We start from the raw sequence: 17,633 nt of genomic DNA on the forward strand, positions 1-17,633 counted from the left end.
TGGGTGTCTTTTGTAAATTTTCACAAGTCCATTGTGCTACCACTGAGGTGTCTCCCAGCAATGTAGATTATTAGCCATATCACTGTGAGTCCATCCTTATATTGCATACATGGGGACATACTTCTCTCTGTTTCCACCCATGAACATATTAATTTGTGCTACACTTCCGTTATGCATCCCCTTGAGTATAGTCCACTGCGGGGGGGGGGGGGGGGGGGGAAATAGTGAACCTTCATCTGCATGATAAAAGGGACATTGACAATCTCAGATGATTACAGGCAGTCAGGCTCTTATGGAAGATTGATTAATGGATTACATCACATGGTCTTATTACAAAAGGTATAAATAATTAGAAAGTGCAAAAGATAGAATTCACAGGAAAAATCCTTAGACTTGATATCATATTATCTTATATTAGGGCAAACATGATATCTGATCTTTTGGGACTGGCTCATTTCCCTTAGCATAATGGTCTCCAGTTCATCCCATTTTGCTATAAACAATGGCATTTCATTTTTTTTTAATAGCTGAGTAGTATTCCATAGAGTAGATGAATCACAGTTTCTTTATCCAGTCTTCTGTTGATGGGTTGCTTCCATGTTTCTGTGATTACTGATTGTGTTGCAGTAAATATAGGGATGCACATTGCTTTCTCATGTAACAAGTCTTTTGGATATATTCCTATAAGTGGTATTGCTGCTGGGTCAAATGGTAGGTAGATTTTCAGTTGCCTGAGTTTTCTGCATATTGACTTTCATAGTGGTTGCACCATCCTGCAGTTCTACCAGCAGTGCAGTAGGGTTCCTCTCCCTACCCTGACCCCCATCCCTGCAACCTTACCAGCAGTATTGTTGGTAGTTTTCTGTATGTGGGCCATTCTTACTAGAGTTAAGTGGAATCTCAGTGTTGCCTTTATTCGAATTTCCCTTGTTGCCAGGGAACTTGAGCATTTTTTTCATGTATCTGTTAGCCATTTGGATTTGTTCCTTTGAAAAGGGTCTGCCCATTTCCTTCACCCATTTCTTGACTGGTTTATTTGTTTTGTTATCATGGTTGTTCTGGAGCTTAACAAGCCCGCTTTATTCTGTTTATTCTTTTATTCTGTTTATTCTGGAAATTAGTCCCCTGTTTCCTATATGTAGTGTGTAAAGATCTCCCATTCTGTTGGTTGCTTTTTTACTTTGTTGATCATTTCCTTTACTGTGCAAAAGTTTCTTAGCTTAATGTAGTCCCATTTGTTTATTTTGGTCTTGACTTTATTTGCTTTTGATGATTTTTCCAAGATGTCCATGCCTACACCTATACCTTGCAGAGTATTTTCCAACTTTTTGTTCCAGAAGTTTGGTGGTTTCTGGGTGTAGGTCTAGACCTTTTATCTGTTTATATTTGATCTTTGTGTATGGTGAAAGGTACAGGTCTTGCTTCTTGTTTTTGCGGGCTGTTAACCAGTTGTCCCAATAGCATTTATTGAAGAAACCTTCCTTTTTCCCTAGATTGTTTTCTGTTTTCTTGTCGAAGATTAGATGGTTATGCATGTGTGTGTTCCCTTCTGGTCTTTCTATTCTACTCCATTGTCTTCGTCTCTGTTTCTGTGCCAGTACCAGGCTGTTTTGGTAGCTACTACCCTATAATATGTCTGAAGGTCTGGGATTGTGATCCCTGCTGCTAGGTTTCAGAATGGTTCTGGCTTTTCCTGTTTTTTTGTTTCCAGATCTACCTCTGTATCATTTTTCCAAGCTCAATGAATATTGTTCCTGGCATTTTGACTGGAAACACATTGAATGTATATATTGCTTTTGGCAATATGGATATTTTGATGATATTGACTCTACCCATCCAGGAACATGGTATGTTTCTCTACTTCTTGAAGTCTTGTATTTCTTTTCTTAATATTTTGTAGTTTTCCTCATAGAGATCTTCCACTTTGTTTGTTAGGTTTATTCCCAGGTATTTCATTTCTTCTCTGTTATTTTGAAGGGTACCATGCTGGTTAGTTCTTTTTCTGCCTTGGAGTTGTTTGTATACACTATGGCTCTTGATTTCTGTTCATTGATTCTGTACCCTGACATTTTACCAAACTCTTGTATAAGTTCTAGCAATCTCTTTATTGAGTCTCTTGGTTCTCCTATGTATAGAATTTTGTCATCTGCAAACAGAGATAGCTTGACTTCCTCGTTTCCAATTTGAATTCCTTTGATTTCTCTTTCTTGTCTGATAGCATTTATTTTGAACCCCCCCAAAAAAAGTTTGTCTCTAAATACATATTTTTTAAAAGAATGGACACATATTCAGGTTAAGATACAATCGTATAGTACATTGCCTCTTTTCAAGATGATGTCAGTAAATTCTTTCCCCTTTTTTGATCCTTTATGGATGATCAGTAAGAAGACCAAATCCTGCCTGTGCTTTGGGACTTTGGATAAGTTATCAACTCTTATGAGCCTTGGAGTCTTTCAAGGAATGATGGGGCTGCTGCTTTCTGAGTTGTATGCCAAAAACTGGTCATATGTATCTGACAAATTATAATTGCTAACTAAATAATAACACTTAGTATTTTGTAATTATAAAATGGTGTTATTTCAAACAGTAATGCTGGAGTCAACCAGACCTTTTTTTTTTTTTTTTTTTTTGTCTTTCCTCACAACACCAATGGGTTATGAAGTCCTGATGAGTTTCTGCCTTCTAAGGAGTTGTTGAGTCTGTCATCTGCTTCAGTTTTCTTGGGATGCTCCAGTGTGTGCCCAGCCTGTGTTCTGTAATACTTTCTCACTGTCCAGGTAGAGTCTCCCCTCTGTCTCCCACCCATAAACTAACCCCATTGGTACTGCTGCTCTGTCAGAGCTATCTTTAAAATGAATCCCTGGCTTTTGTCTCTTCATTGTGTAAAGCCTGTTAGTCGTGGCACTCTGTCACTTTCAGCATCAGACCCATGCCCCTTAGCTTGGCTGAAAGCTTTTCCCACTGGCTTTGCTTTCTCTCTTCACCCTGTGGTTGTCCTATCACACTGAGCACAAGGCTCACCCCAGTGGTAATGTAACTCTTGAGTGTTCCTCTGCCCCTTGGCTCGCAGTATTTGTGCCTCCACTCCCACTCCTGCCGGTTGCCTTCCCTCAGCCCTTTCTCTGATCTTGTTTGAGTCTCAGCTGGTTCCTTCTCTAAAGGTGATCCAGATGCTTTTGCCAAAGCATCCCCTTAGTCCTTCCATCTTGGTTAGCTGGCTGTTTGCTCTGTTCTTGAGCCCTGCCTGCTGTGAGTGTGGGTAAGGTTCACATCCAGGTGGATCTCCTAAACAGTGCCTGATGATTTGGAAAAATCACAGGAACTGACTATATTGACTAAGCTTTGCTTAGGTATGTTTCCTGTAGCACTGTAGGCTTGCTTGCCATTTTCTAATGAATGGAATGGATGAATTCCAATGGAGAGTGTAGGTTTTAAACTGTCTCCATTGATAACCTCAAGATGTTAAAGTGTTCTAACCTACCATCCATATCCATCACATAAAATGATAGCACACTCTATTCCAGGCTTATGTTTAGCTTTTGCAGCTTGACTATGAGACAAATAAGGAAATGTGGGGGGAATCAGACATTAAATCAAATGCTAATACAATAAGGGAAGAAAAGTGCTATAAAGCTAAGAATAGCATGCGGTGCTGCAGGATATAAAATGACCTTAAGTAAGGTTATTGGAACGACTTAATAAACTATTTTTCAAACACATGGGGCTTATAGTCTTAAAAACACAGAGCAGACTAGGTGGAATCTTGTAGCTTATTTGTGTGACTTTTTGAATTCTTTCATTTGCTTTGGGAGTTGTGAAACATTTTGCTTTGTATTGGCGGTCTAAATATTGCTGTATATTAAATTGATCTTGGGGTGTTAAGTAACTTTTTAAAAATTTTGATGACCCAAATATCAGTAATGACATGGTTATTTATTATATAACTAATTGAAATTATAGTGTAAATATTTTGGAATTTTTTTTGTTGTAGGAACAGATTTCTTATCATTAATCTGGAGCTTTCTTTATCTTGACTCCATTCTATTAAATCAGTTGTTTTGATGATATTTTTACCTGGGGGTGCGTTCGTGTTGATTGGAGCCATTATGATTATATCACAATTTGTAACAACAGCAATAAAACAAGTCCAGTGGAAAGTAGTTAAATATTGATAAGTTAAAGTTATTTGAATCTAGTACTTTCAGTCTTGGCTTTGACCCAAGCTTTATCAATAATCAAAGAAATCTTTAGTTCCTAAATCATAGATGTGACGTGTTGCATTACCTTTTAATTCCATTTTTCATGAAGTTTTGTAGCATGCATGTGCGTGTGTGTGGACAATACAGTAGGATAAGAGAGCAATGATCCCAGAGGGGTGTTAATAGGCTGGTTAGTTTGATAGTCTTTGTATGGATTCCAATCTCGAATGCAATGTGAAATTTAGTTGCTTTTGGAAAGTGTTTAGAGTTTTCCACCTTACGTATCTTTGTTTTGTTAAAGTATAACATTTTATTACATACTTCTCAACAAAATTTTGGGTTTTCATAGTAGTTTCCATTTTTATACATGAAGATGAAGTTTGTATTTTAAATTGGAGATAATATGGAATTGCTGTGTATGCAGTGGTATGCTCATAAAATGTGTGATTCTTCATGGAAACATCAAAATTTGTATTTTATACATTTGAGCAATAAAAATATCTAGCATTTGTTACAGGAGGATATCAATTTAACATAGAAAATATGGTTGCATGAAGCCGTGCGTGACTACAGTCAGTAAGTTTTCTGAGTAGGGAGTCAGACTGATCTAATTTAAAACCAAGCCATGGAGACCCAGGAATTGTGGAAGTTAGATGTGCAGAGTCCCCCAGCCCTCCCACGAGTGTCACTAGCTTCTGTGGAAGCTGATCCACTGGGCAAGAGCACCACTCAGGTAGTGTCCACTGCCTGCTGCTTGTATGCTCTGTTTCACTTCAGGAAGGGACTCGGCGCCGAGTCAGACAGCAGAGAGTGGTTAGGGGCAAGCATCTGACTGAGAAAACAAAGAGTGACACTCCCCAGAGTAGGACCTACTTAGAGGGCAATGACCCTGAACTGTTTAACACCATAGGGGTTTGTTGGAAGATAGGGGAGGTACATTTTAATAAGGCAGAGGTCCATTCTAATAATATGGGAGGTTATTCCTGGTTTTTCCAGAAAATCAGAACCTGACTACCACTGCTTTTCACACCTTATATGAGCCAATGTTTTCTGCCAATACGGCAGATGGTGGATGTTATCATTTAGCGTGCTTAGGTATTAACATGAGAGCCTTACATGTACAAAGATCTCATTTGGGCACCAGTTTGTAACCGGCTGCTCCACTACCCATCCAGCTCCCTGCTTGTGGCCTGGGAAAGCAGTGGAGGACGACCCAAAGCTTTGGGATCCTGCACTTGTGTAGGAGACCTGGAGGAAGCTCCTGGCTCCAGTTTGGCTCAGCTCTGGCCATTGCAGCCTCTTGGCGAATGAGCCAGAGGACAAAAATCCACCTTTCTGTATCCTCTTCTCTTAGTAAATCTGTTAACAAAATAAGTCTTTAAAAATAAATAAGGTATTGTGATGGACATTTAATGAGCTATAAGTTGATCTAAGTCAGCCTTGAACCCCTAAACTGGTATAAACTATATCCAGGATGGAGTATGTTTATCTTCAGTGGGAACCAAAGCTGTATGCTGTAGCTCTGTCATCTTCAGCTCGTCTAGCTGCTTCCTCCGCTTCCCTGTTTCAATATTCCTCTTGCAAATGGAGTTTGATTTGGGGAAGGGAGATGCATAGACATTTACTGAGCAGGGGCCACGTGAGTCTGAATACATGAGCACATCTGTGTCACTCCTCTTCTTAATTCCTTGAGGAACTTGGCGTAAGTTTCTCAAACATTTGGGTTCTTGCTTGCTTGTTTGCTTGCTTGTTTTCAAGCACCACAGTCAAACAAAAACAGATACTACAGCTTTGTGGCTTCTGATGTTACACAGGGTGAATAGAAGGCTGTTTCTGATTGGACCCTTGCAAAGGAATCCTGTTGGCTTCAGCCAGGAGCACTGGGAATTTGGGGGCACCAGGGTCTTGAGAAGAGAGCTAGGGGTCCCAGCTCAGTAGTGTAGCAGTTAAAGTCCGCCCCTTGAACGTGCCAGGATCCCGTATGGGTGCCGGTTCTGATCCCAGCAGGTCCACCTCCCATCCAACTCCCTGCTTGTGCCTGGGAAAGCAGTTGAGGACGGCCCAAAGCCTTGGGACCCTGCACCTGTGTGGGAGACCTGGAAGAAGCTCCGGGCTCCTGGCTTCGGATCGAATCAGCTCAGCTCCTGCTGATGAGGCTGCTTGGGGAGTGAACCATCGGACAGAAGATCTTCCTCTCTGTATATCTGCCTTTCCAATAAAAATAAATAAATCTTTTAAAAGAGAGAGCGGGCTAGGGGACCATAAAGGTTAAGAACATTTTTTGATTATTTAGATCAGACCGTGACATTTCTGTTGGGACTGGTAGACACTTGCTCTACCCTTCATGTGTGACAGGAAGGGCTGTCATCTGAACCACCTGCGTAGCTGTGCCAGCTTGCATCTGAAATTACGTCGAAAAGAGGCCTCTCTCTTCAAACCAAGACCAAGATTTGACAAGTCTGGTTTGGAGTATGGGTGGGTATGTTTTGAAGTGCGTATGTATGCTCACATGAGCGCTGTCCGGTGTGGAGATTCCCAGTTCAGAGTAGTCACTTAAGGTGGCTGGTTACATGGCAGCTTGGCATATTTAAGTTGTCAGACTAGATTAATTATTCTGCTCTGTAAAGAAATAATGCAAAAAGGAACATACATAATTGAAGAGTTGGCTGGAGGTTTGGTAGGGAAAGATGGCAGAGGTACTTTAAGACTGCATAGTTGGCGACTTCAAGATAGAGCACAGCAGTGTTAGAAAAGCACTGAATTATACCTAATTAACGAAAGTCGAGTTATAGCCTCTAGGTTATAATTAATATCTACAATGAAATTGCTGCCATACAGTTTTTCTGCGCTCCTGCTTGTTGCCAAAGGCCAATGAATGTTTAGTGAGGGCAGTTCAGGGTTATTCACTGCAAAAACACACCAATAAGTGGCACTGCTACAGATGTGACCAGTTCTCTGTGAACTTCAGGTAAGAAGGAAGAATTCCGCAGCAGAGAAAGCTGCTGAGTGTTTGCAATAATAAGACCTCGCTGCAGAATTTTCTTCATCACAGAATCGAATCATCTAACTTCAAGTGAGAGGCCATCTATGTTGAACAGTTTAGAGGTGGCGTGTTGGATTCTCTCAGTGCAGGTTAGGGACTTGGATTCTCCTAATCTCAATCGATCTTTGGCTGTTTCATGTACTAGTACTTTGGGTACGTTTAGATTTAGTGTGCAGTTATTGGGAAGCAGATTTTTTCCCCCTAACTTAGTAGTCAACTTTTTTTTTTTGAGAGAGGCGGAGAGAGAAAGAAATTCAAGGAGCTCCTGATCTGCTGTTTCACTCCCCAAATGCCTGGATCTGATTACTCAGTTCTCCAGGAGCCATCAGCTGCTGCCTCCTTCAGTGCACATTAGCAGGAAGCTGAGTCAGGACTGGAGGCGCAGCTCATTCCCAGGCTCGTTGATACAGGAAGCAACCACTGAGCCCAACACCTGCCCTGCTGTCTTCCTAATATCTTAGGGAGAGAAGGTCATTAGCAGTGTTTCTGTCTTTGTGGTTTGCCAGTCAGCGACTTTTTTAATTAGCAAAATGCCTCTTCTTCTAACTTTAACTCATTTGATTTACTTCTTGGACCACGTGTAAACAAGAAAGGTAGGCGTCATGGAAGAGAGATGTGTAACGGTGTCATTTCTGTCCCTGTTGGTAACTGAGCTTTGGCTGCATGGCACTTGGCTAAAGGCTTGGCCTCGGCACGTTCTGAATCCACACCTGGCTCTGCAGAGCTGTGAGTCACTGCCTCGTCCCCCTGGAGCAGCGGCAGGCTTGGGACTCGGAATGGTCAGGATACACTTGCACAGCCGCTCTGGTGAGGAAAGGGTGCCCAGAGTCAGCTAGGCTCCTTGGGCTCCAGAAATCAGACATCACGTCCCTTTGCTTTTACGTTTGTGATTCCTGCGTGAGAATTCTCAGATAATTTCCTCACTCTTCTCTAAACATGTGTCTCTCTCTCTCTTTTTTGTTTTTAAGATTTATTTATTTTTACACAGAGGAGGAGAGAGAGAGGGGAAGATCTTCCATCCGATGATTCACTCTCCAAGTGGCCACAACGGCCGGAGCTGCATCAAACCAAAGCCAGGAGCCAGGAACTTCCTCCAGGTCTCCCATGTGGGTGCAGGGTCCAAGGCCTTGGGCCATCCTTGATTGCTTTCCCAGGTCACAGGGAGCTGGATGGAAGCGGAGCTGCCAGGATTGGAACCGGTGCCCATGTGGGATCCCGGCGCATTCAAGATGAGGACTTTAGCCACTAGGCCACTGTGCTGGGCCCAAAAATGTCTCTCATTTTTTAAAAGATGTGTGACATTTTTGTGTTGAGACACCTGAAAATCTTTGGACACTCAGTCTCAAAAGTGGTTGAACTGGGGGACCGGCGCAGTGGCGCAGTGGTTAAGGTCCTTGCCTTGCACGCCCAGGATCCCATATGGGCACCGGTTCTATCCCGGCAGCTCCGCTTCCCATACAGCAGCTCCCTGCCTGTGGCCTGGGAAAGCAGTCGAGGACGGCCCAAAGCTTTGGGACCCTGCACCCGCGTGGGAGACCCAGAAGAGGCTCCTGGCTTCGGATCAGCATAGCATCGACCGTTGCGCTCACTTGGGGAGTGAATCATCGGATGGAAGATCTTCCTCTCTGTCTCTCCTCTCTGTATATCTGCCTTTCCAATAAAAATAAAAATAAATCTTTTAAAAAAAAAAGTGGTTGAACTGGAAGTTAAAGTTGTGTCCGAGTCTCCACTTGGCTGTTCAAAATCAGCCTGCTGCTGCTGCAGAGAGGCTGGATTTAAGCATCCCCTAGGGATGTAGCAGAAGTGAAGGACACCTGCTTTGCAACAGTGCCCATTTTAAAAATATGTGCGTGTTACTTCTTTGAAAGGCAGAGTGACACAGAGAGAGATCTTTTTCACTGGTTGACTTTCTAGATGGCTACAACAGCCAGAACTGGGCTACGCATGAGCCAGTTCTGGGAATTCATCTGGGTCTCCTATGTGGGTGCAGGAGCCCAGGCACCGACTCCCTGTGCTTCCTCAGGTGTGTTAGCGGAGAGCTGGATTGGAGATGAAGGAGACAGGCTTGTAACACACTCGTAAGGGATGCCAGCATCACAGAGGGAGATTTAACCCACTGCACCACAATGCCAGCCCGATGATGCAGAGCTTGGAAATTCTTTTGTTAGCTTATTAAAAAAAATCAGGTTTTTATTTAAAAAGTACTCTTTATTTGCTATAGAAACTGCAAAAGTACAAAATTATAGTTAAAATGATCTTCAGTCCTTTCACTGAAAGACAACAGTACATGATTTGGCTTTGTGTCTGTATTTATTTTTTTTGCCCATGCGTGTTTAGGTATGTAAAGTTTTGTTTATATGAGGGTACGTCAACAAGTTCATGAATAAGAGGATTAAAACACAAGTTTGCTTTGGTTTAGGAAAAAAAAAACCCTGAAATCCATGTGTGCTTTTCTATTTTGTATATTTTTTTAAAACTTATTTGCGAGGGAGTATGACAGAGCTCCCATCCGCGGCCTCACCCCTCAAAATGCCCGCAGCAGTCAGGGCAAAGCTACCAAGAGCTGCGAGCTGGGAACTCCTTCCAGGTCTCTCCTGTGGGTGGTAAGAGCCCAGCCACCAGGGCCTCCACCTGTACGCTGCCACGGTGTGCCTCAGCAGGCAGCTGGCATTGGGGATGGGGTGGGACCACAACCCATGTAGCTCGCATTTGGCACTCATGCAACACAAGTAACTGCTTACTTGTTGAGTTCAGTGTTTGCACCTGCACAAACTTTTTAAGACCTCTCATCATGTTACTGTCAGATAGCGTTCGATGTATTTAATGCCAAACTACCTCAACTATTTTATGTATTTATTTGCTTTATTAGATTGAGAAGTTCTTGATTTTTAATCCCCATAATGTCGTTGGAGGAATCCCCTCAAAGGAGTGTAGTGTGTTTGTTCGTGAAGGCTCTGTGTGTTACCTGAAGTACCCTGTAAGAAGCTGATTTAGATCGCTCTGCTTTCTACCCTGTCTTGTACAGCGCTATTTCAAAGGAAGTAAATTCTTGTTTTACTTCTAGTCTCTCGGGTAGACTCTTACGACAGTGTCCATGTGGTTTTTATGCCGACTCTTGTAGGTGGCACGTGCTCAGAGAATGCTTGAGTGTCGGGGCAGAAGTGTCCCAGGATTTGAGGGAGCAGTTAGTGTCTGAAGTTGAGGGAGCAGTTGTAGTAAATTCAGATGCACCTGCAATAAGTTATTTGGAAGAGACAGTAGGAAGTGAGGGTCATTGTGGGGTTGAGGCAGAGCTAGGGCTGGGGACGGCTCAGGAGGGGTACCCTTCAGGTCCCTTGGGGAAGGCAAACCCATCTCATTCCAGAAGCTTTTTGACTTGTGTCCCTAGGGGCTCCATTTCTGTGGGCAATAGCTTCTCTCCCCTCCATAGTAAAGGGATCCCATCCGCTCCACCTATCTTCCTTATCATACTCACTTATGCTAAAACACAGAGTTAAACGCACTTTCACCGTAAGTGCTAAGTGATTTGGGGGATTTCTTCCTTGCCAGACATTCCCCTAATAGAGACAGATGAGATGCCAATGTAGCTTGATGAGTTTCAGGTGGGCATAGGCAAGGTCTGCCAGTCACAACTGCAGCTGGCAGATTCTTTCCTCCTAGCCTGGCAGGTGGGGAACTCATGGCTGGAGGCCTTGGGGGAGGGCTTCCTGCAGCATGAAAAGGGCCACTTGACACAGCTCTTTTGAGTATCGTAGTCACAGTGTGAGAGAGCTTTATGCATATGATCTATGACGAGTATTGTTCTCACACTGGCTTCCTACAGTGTAACTTTATATGTATCAGTAAAATTTAAAATCACCTATTGGGGCCTGCATTGTAACTCAAGTGCGTTAACCCACTTCTTGCAAAGCCAACAAAGAGTGGGCTCAAGTCCCTGCTCCACTTCTGACCTGGCTTCTCATCCGCGAGCCTGAGAAGGCAGTGGAATATGTTCCCGCTGCTTGAGGCCCTGCCGCTCACGTGGAAGACCAGCATGGAGCTCCTTGTTCCTGGCTTCAGCCTGGTCCACAGGTGACTGCTGAGGCCATTTGGGAAGTGAACTTGCTGATATGATATCTTTCTCTGTTGCTCTGCCTTTCAAATAAAATAGATAAATAGATAAACAGATAAATCTTTTTTTATCATAAAAGCTGTAGATAAAAATAATTTTTTTTCTCTGACAGTTTCTGTTTATCATGATTTTTATGTGTGTATTACTACTATTTTAAAATTTGTTTAATAGAGAAGTTGCAGAGGTATACCATTTATTTCATTAACATCTAAGGTACATAGTTATTAGTATAAGGTACAGGTTAGTAGTATTATAATCATTAAGAATTGAGGCAAGGGCCCAGCGCAGTAGCCTAGTGGCTAAGGTCCTCACCTTGCACATGCAGGGATCCCATATGGGCCCTGGTCCTAATTCCTGCAGCCCCACTTCCCATTCAGCTCTCTGCCTGTGGCATAGGAGGGCAGGTTTGGGACCCTGCACCCATGTAGGGAGACCTGGCTGCATGTTGGCTCAGCTCCAGCCGTTGCGCTCACTTGGGGAGTGAATCATCAGATGGAAGATCTTCCTCTCTGTCTCTCCTCATCTCTGTAAATCTGACTTTCCAATAAAAAAAAAAACTTTAAAAAAAGAACTGAGGTAAAAAATACAAAGTAAAAAGACAAAATGCAAAAGAAAAAAGTTAAAAAAAAGAAAAGAAAAAAAGAATTGAGGCATGTGGCTCTGAAATCCACAGAATAAATTAGCAGGCATTCTGTTTCTTTTTATTGATTTTGTGATGACTTTTAAAGACTGTTAATGTAAAGAATTTACGAAAGATTGTTAAAATTTCTATCAGAAAGCTTTACTTAATAGCAAAGAACAAACTTTACTTAGTAGCAAATAACAAAATGAGTGCAATGCAAGCCTGGCTATGTGCTGAATCATACTTGTCTCTTGTTAAAGTTGAGCATATGAGAGAGGGAATCGTACAGTTGCATCATATAGCAGGAGATGAATAAAATAAATGCTGATATTTCTTCAGATGCCATCAGCAAATCCCGCGGATTGGCTGGGGTTTGCGGACCGCTATGCCAACTGGCAGAGCCCAGAGTGTATTACGATTTAATGGTACCTCACTGCTGCCTTTGATGAGCTGTCCTAGAAAAACATTTTGAAGCAATAAAGCATCCATTTGGCTCCTAAGTAGTGGGGGAAGCATTGCTCTTTGCATTAACTATTTATTCAGGAAGAGAAGTGACCAACTGCTAATAAGCCTTGTGCAAAGAGGGTCATGGAAAAAAGAAGAAAATGTGAAAATGAGCTTCTGTTTGCCATGAACAGTCCTCGGGGCTGAGTGGTTGGTGCAGCTCCTGCATGTGACTTTGAGCCAGCCATATTTAAGTGTGAGTGGCTGTCAGATGCATGACCGAGAGCACCTGGTTGTAGGCAAGGGCTGGGTCGCCTGGATAAATGACAGCGTGAGAGTAGGCGACCACTGGTAAGTAGCTAACACTGGCTGATCTGTCTTCTCTGGAATAGCAGGTTTATTTACCGAGCTGAATAGCGGTGGTTTAGGCTCACTAGTTTCCTTCTTTGGGGAAAGGTCCTTATTCACTATCAGTTGAGGATCGCTGTTTGTTTCTTGTGAAATCTGTTCTCTAAGGCAGTGTGCTTAGAAATGTCACCGGCTCCGGAGACTTTGGAGCAGGGGACATTTCTCTCTGGCTGTATGAATGAGTACGTTGTTTAGTTTGTGGAAACCCTTTCTAGGCAGGCAGGGAGCTTTGCATTCTTGTTTCCTTTGCTGTCCATGTTTAGGATTTGGTAACTTTAAGATCACAGCCAGAATACTGTATTCAGGTGCAAAAAGGGACTTCTTCAAGTCATTTGAGCATCTTACTGTTACAACGCTTTGGGTGTTATAACAGCTAGAAGTTTCTAATTGATGTAAGGGTTTTAACAGAATTAGCTTGCCTTTTTAAATGACATTAAGAAGATAAAAGTCACAATTATTTTCTTCCTTTAAGCCAGTGAGAGGAATTTTATGCTAATTTTTCCTCCTCCAACTAAAACTAGAAAGTGTCCCAGCGCAGTTCTGTGCTGCAGTGTGGGGGATGGGGGAACCCCTCATAGGAATCATAATGACATAGGGCAGTAGTTTTATTTAACTAGTAGTGGAATGTTCTTGGTAGCCTAGCACATCGGTTGTGAAGTCATTTGACATTGTACTTCTTTGCTTTTTTAATTAAAATATTTCCGATATAGAAAACTTGATAATAATTCTGTACTTAAGATAAATTACTTTAAAGAACCCTGAAAATCAGTTTTCAAGGCAGATTCCCCAAAATAAGAATGATCATCACATTTGTGGTTCCTGGACTTACGCGGAGAGCTAAAAAAGCTTGCTAGGTAAGCAGTAGCAGGATCAAAGAAAAGACTTCTAAAAAGTTTTCTCTCCTCAACCTCATACCACACATGGACAATGCCGCTCATTTCTAGTGTGAAGAGTGGTACTTTCTTCATCCAGGAAATCTCCACTCTGAGTGTTAGGTTGTGCAGTAATCTCACTTGCTGATTATCAACAGTCACTGGAGTGGATGATCTCTTTCAGATAATCACTCCATTTCGAAGGCTGATGCTTTGCGCTGAGAACAGAAAGGAGATGGAGGACTGGATTAGCTCCCTGAAGTCTGTACAGACCAGAGAGTCCTACGAGGTAAGACAGCAGCTCTTCTGTCAGCTCCCGTTCTCAGAGAGTAACTGATAAACCAAGAACAGAAGCTATACTATGCAAAAAATAACTATGTGTAGCCGCGTTTGACACCTTGTTTAAATCAGATTTTCATATTTCTTGCTTGAAGCCAAGTACTTTGGTGTTAAAAATGTTGGATGTGAAATTGCGATCCCAACCATGGTTTTTTTATATATATATATATATGTATATATATATATATATTTTTTTTTTTTTCCCAAATAGTTCAGCATCTGTAGTCTTACTCTGTTGCCTGGCAAATCTCTCCTAACGTTTCGTTTCTAGGTGGCCCAGTTTAATGTGGAACATTTCTCAGGGATGCATAACTGGTACGCCTGCTCCCACGCCCGCCCCACCTTCTGTAACGTGTGCAGAGAAAGTCTTTCTGGAGTCACCTCCCACGGCCTGTCCTGTGAAGGTATTGTAGTATGCAGCAGGTTCCTCTCCCAACAGGGCCAGTGCTGTGGACGCCACCACCTGTGCTCCTATAACGTAAATAAAAATGTCCTGGAAAAACATTGTCCCTGGGTAGGAAGCCAGGGCTGGGGATCTCAGATCAGTTTCAGGGCTTTTCCCCTAAGTCATAGCTCTGTGTTTTTATTTATATATCTGTCTATCATCTATTTATTCATTTATCTGTTTAAAAGCAGAGTCACACACATACACACAGAGGGAGGGAGGGAGGGAGAGAGACAGGGAGAGAATCTTCCATCAGCTGGCTCTCTTCCTAAGTGCCTATTAATATTGGAGGTGGGTCAAGCTTAAGCCAGGGACCTTGAATTCAATCCATGTTTAACACCTTGGCGGCAGGGACCCAGGGACTTGAGGCATGAGCTGCTGACTCTCAGGATGCAATTCAGCAGGAAACTGGATCAACAGTGGAGTGGGCATTGAAAACCAGGCACCCTGATATGGGGTGTGGGTACCCCAAGCAGCATCTTAAACACTGTGTCAAACACTTTCCCCAATTTTATTGTAACTTAATTTTCTGCACATAGGTCTGACCTGGGAAATATTTCTACTCAGGAATAGATCATATAAAATCATTTAAAAGGAAATATAAACCAAAGTATAGTATTTAATTCCTAGGGAGCCACTGTTCCCCCCACCCAAAAAAAAATCTTTAGACTTTGTTGTCCATTCCATACTCTTGGCCCTAAGTTCATCTTGGAGATGAACTTTCTATGATGACACTAAGAAGGGATTTCAAAAAGTTTATGGAAAAACTGAATTAAAAGATAAGCTTATTATGGTGCAAGAGCATTAGAAATCATACATAGTTTTTTTCATATTATGCATTTTCCGTGAATGTTCTGAAGATCCTTTATATGTGTAGATTTCAAGTTTTTTGCACCAAAATAAATGATCTTTTCATTCCATTCCCATAAATGTTGTATTATTGTGTATATTCTTTGACCCAACTTGTGATTGCTTTTTATATTATATTTTTAAAGCTTTGTTTTCATTTATGTTTAATTTCACTGTTTTAATTTCTGTAGAGTTTCCTAAAAGTAAAACATATGCTGTTGCTTTCACTCAGGAGTTGTAAGGTGGTTTTTTTGTTTGTTTGTTTTTTAAGGTGTGTTTATTTGAAAGGCAGAGCTCGTCAGAGAGAAAGAATACAGAGTGAGTGAGGGAGAGAGGCAGAGAGAGGAGACCTTCCATTTACTGCCTAGATGGCCTCAGAGGCAGGCTGGGCCAAGCTGAATCCCGGGTCCAGGCACTCCCTGCCCGTCTCTGACGTGGATCATCAGCCACTGCCTTCCCAGGCACATTGGTAGCACATTGTTGGAAACAGGACTCAGACAAGCACTCAGATGTGGGATGACGACATTGCAAAGCAGAAACTTAACCCGCTGCACCACAGCACTGGCCCCTGTGGGTTTTTTGTTTGTTTGTGTTTAATTAGAAGTTGTGTGTGTTTGGCTTTGAGAGGCAAATAGACTGAAGAAAAGCTATAAGGTAAAATCTTGTTATCTCCTAGTTCATGATCACATACCCACAAGGAGCGGAGCTGAACAAAATCAAGAGTCAGGAGTCCAGATTCCCCTTTTGGGTGGCAGGGACCCAGTTCTTGGAGCCATTACCACTGCTACCCTGTGTCTGCATGAACAGGAAGCTGGCGCCAAGGCTAGAAGCCAGCAGTTGAATCCAGGCTTCCCAAAGTGGGGTGTAGGCATCTTAGTTGATGGGCCAAATGCTCAGCACCTGTTTTTTTAGCTTACCCAAAAATGCATACATCAAAAAGCACCAAGGGAAAATATATAACTTAAAAAAAAAAAGATTTAATTTATTTTTATTGGAAAGTCAGAGTTACAGAGAGAAGGCAAGTCAAAGAGAGAATCCATTCACCTGTTCACCCCCCAAGTGGTCATAATGGCCACAGCTGAGCCAGTCCGAAGCCAGGAGCCAGGAGCTTCTTCCGGCTCTCCCATGCAGGTCCAGGGTCCCAAGGCTTTGGCCTGTCCTTGACTGCTTTCCCAGGCCACTAGCAGGGAGCTGGATGGGAAGTGGGGCTGCTGGAATATGAACTGCTGTCCATATGGGATCCCAGCACATGCGAGGTGTGAGGGTTTATCCACTGAGCTGTCACTCCAGGTTCAGTATATAACTTTTTTAGATTTATTTCATTTCATTCCTCATTAATCACACCATTATAAACTGTTTTTACAGTTATATTACTGATAACTTGTTTCTCTTATGAAATGTTTTAAAAAATATAACTGCTTATTAATAAAACAGCAGTTGTCACAGTTTTAATTGATTTTTTTTTCAAGAATTTTTTTTTATTATTTGAAAGGCCAAGTGACAGAGTAAAGGAGATCTTCTATCTTCTGATTCACTGCCCAAATGACTGCAAAAAATCATGCATGGCCAGGCCCACGCCAGGAGCCTGGAACTCTGTCCAGGTTCCCCACAGGGTGGTGGGAGTCTAAGCGCTTGGGCCAGCTTGTGCCGCTTTCCCAGACGTGTTAAATGATAAAATCAGGGCTGCCTCGTTGGTTCAGCCATTTAGGATCACACAGAATCTGAGTAGCACGGTACATGTAGAATCTCTCTAACTCATCTTCCATTACAAATCATAATAAGGGGATGTGGTTTCATGTATTTAGACTTTCCTCATTTGTGAAATAGGGATAATCATAATTTATACCTCATAGAATTACTATAAAAATTAATTCCAAGATTACAGATGATAAAACCACTTTTCTAGCCAAAGAAATGTTGGAAGTTTCTGACTGCTGTATAAGACAACTGTCAATTCATTCCGGACTGAGTTCATAAAACATTTGGAGAAGGTAGTAACCTGTTTTTAATGTAAAGAATTATTGCAGATGGAAATGTAATTGACCTCCATGACTCCAGTTGATTAAAGGGTTCATTATCTGTAGATCTGAGCAGTTCCTACTGAGTCTGGATATTACATACTATTCTGAAGGTCATTTTACTGTTACTAACTTTTTAAAGAAAGTATTTATTTATTTTTATTAGAAAGGCAGATATACAGAGAGGAGGAGAGACAGGAAGATCTTCCGCCAGCTGATTAACTCCCCAGGTGACCACACAGCCAAAGCTGAGCTGAATCGAAGCCAGGAGCCACGCGGGTGC

At 42.2% G+C, this 17,633-nt stretch overlaps 1 protein-coding gene across 2 annotated transcripts in view; it reads left to right on the forward strand.

Annotated features, from left to right (window-relative positions):
* DGKH (diacylglycerol kinase eta) overlaps positions 1-17,633 on the forward strand; it is a 173,977-nt gene that overhangs the window by 94,946 nt on the left and 61,398 nt on the right. For both annotated transcript variants that reach the window (XM_040991349.1, XM_040991348.1), the window contains 2 exons: positions 13,884-13,988; positions 14,310-14,442. In XM_040991349.1, coding sequence (XP_040847283.1) covers positions 13,884-13,988; positions 14,310-14,442 — 238 coding nt within the window. The remainder of the gene's footprint in view (positions 1-13,883; positions 13,989-14,309; positions 14,443-17,633) is intronic.

Source organism: Ochotona curzoniae, unplaced genomic scaffold, assembly GCF_017591425.1.
Source record: "Ochotona curzoniae isolate NIBS_2020 unplaced genomic scaffold, NIBS_Ocur_1.0 contig_64, whole genome shotgun sequence".
In the NCBI taxonomy this organism is placed as follows: domain Eukaryota; kingdom Metazoa; phylum Chordata; class Mammalia; order Lagomorpha; family Ochotonidae; genus Ochotona; species Ochotona curzoniae.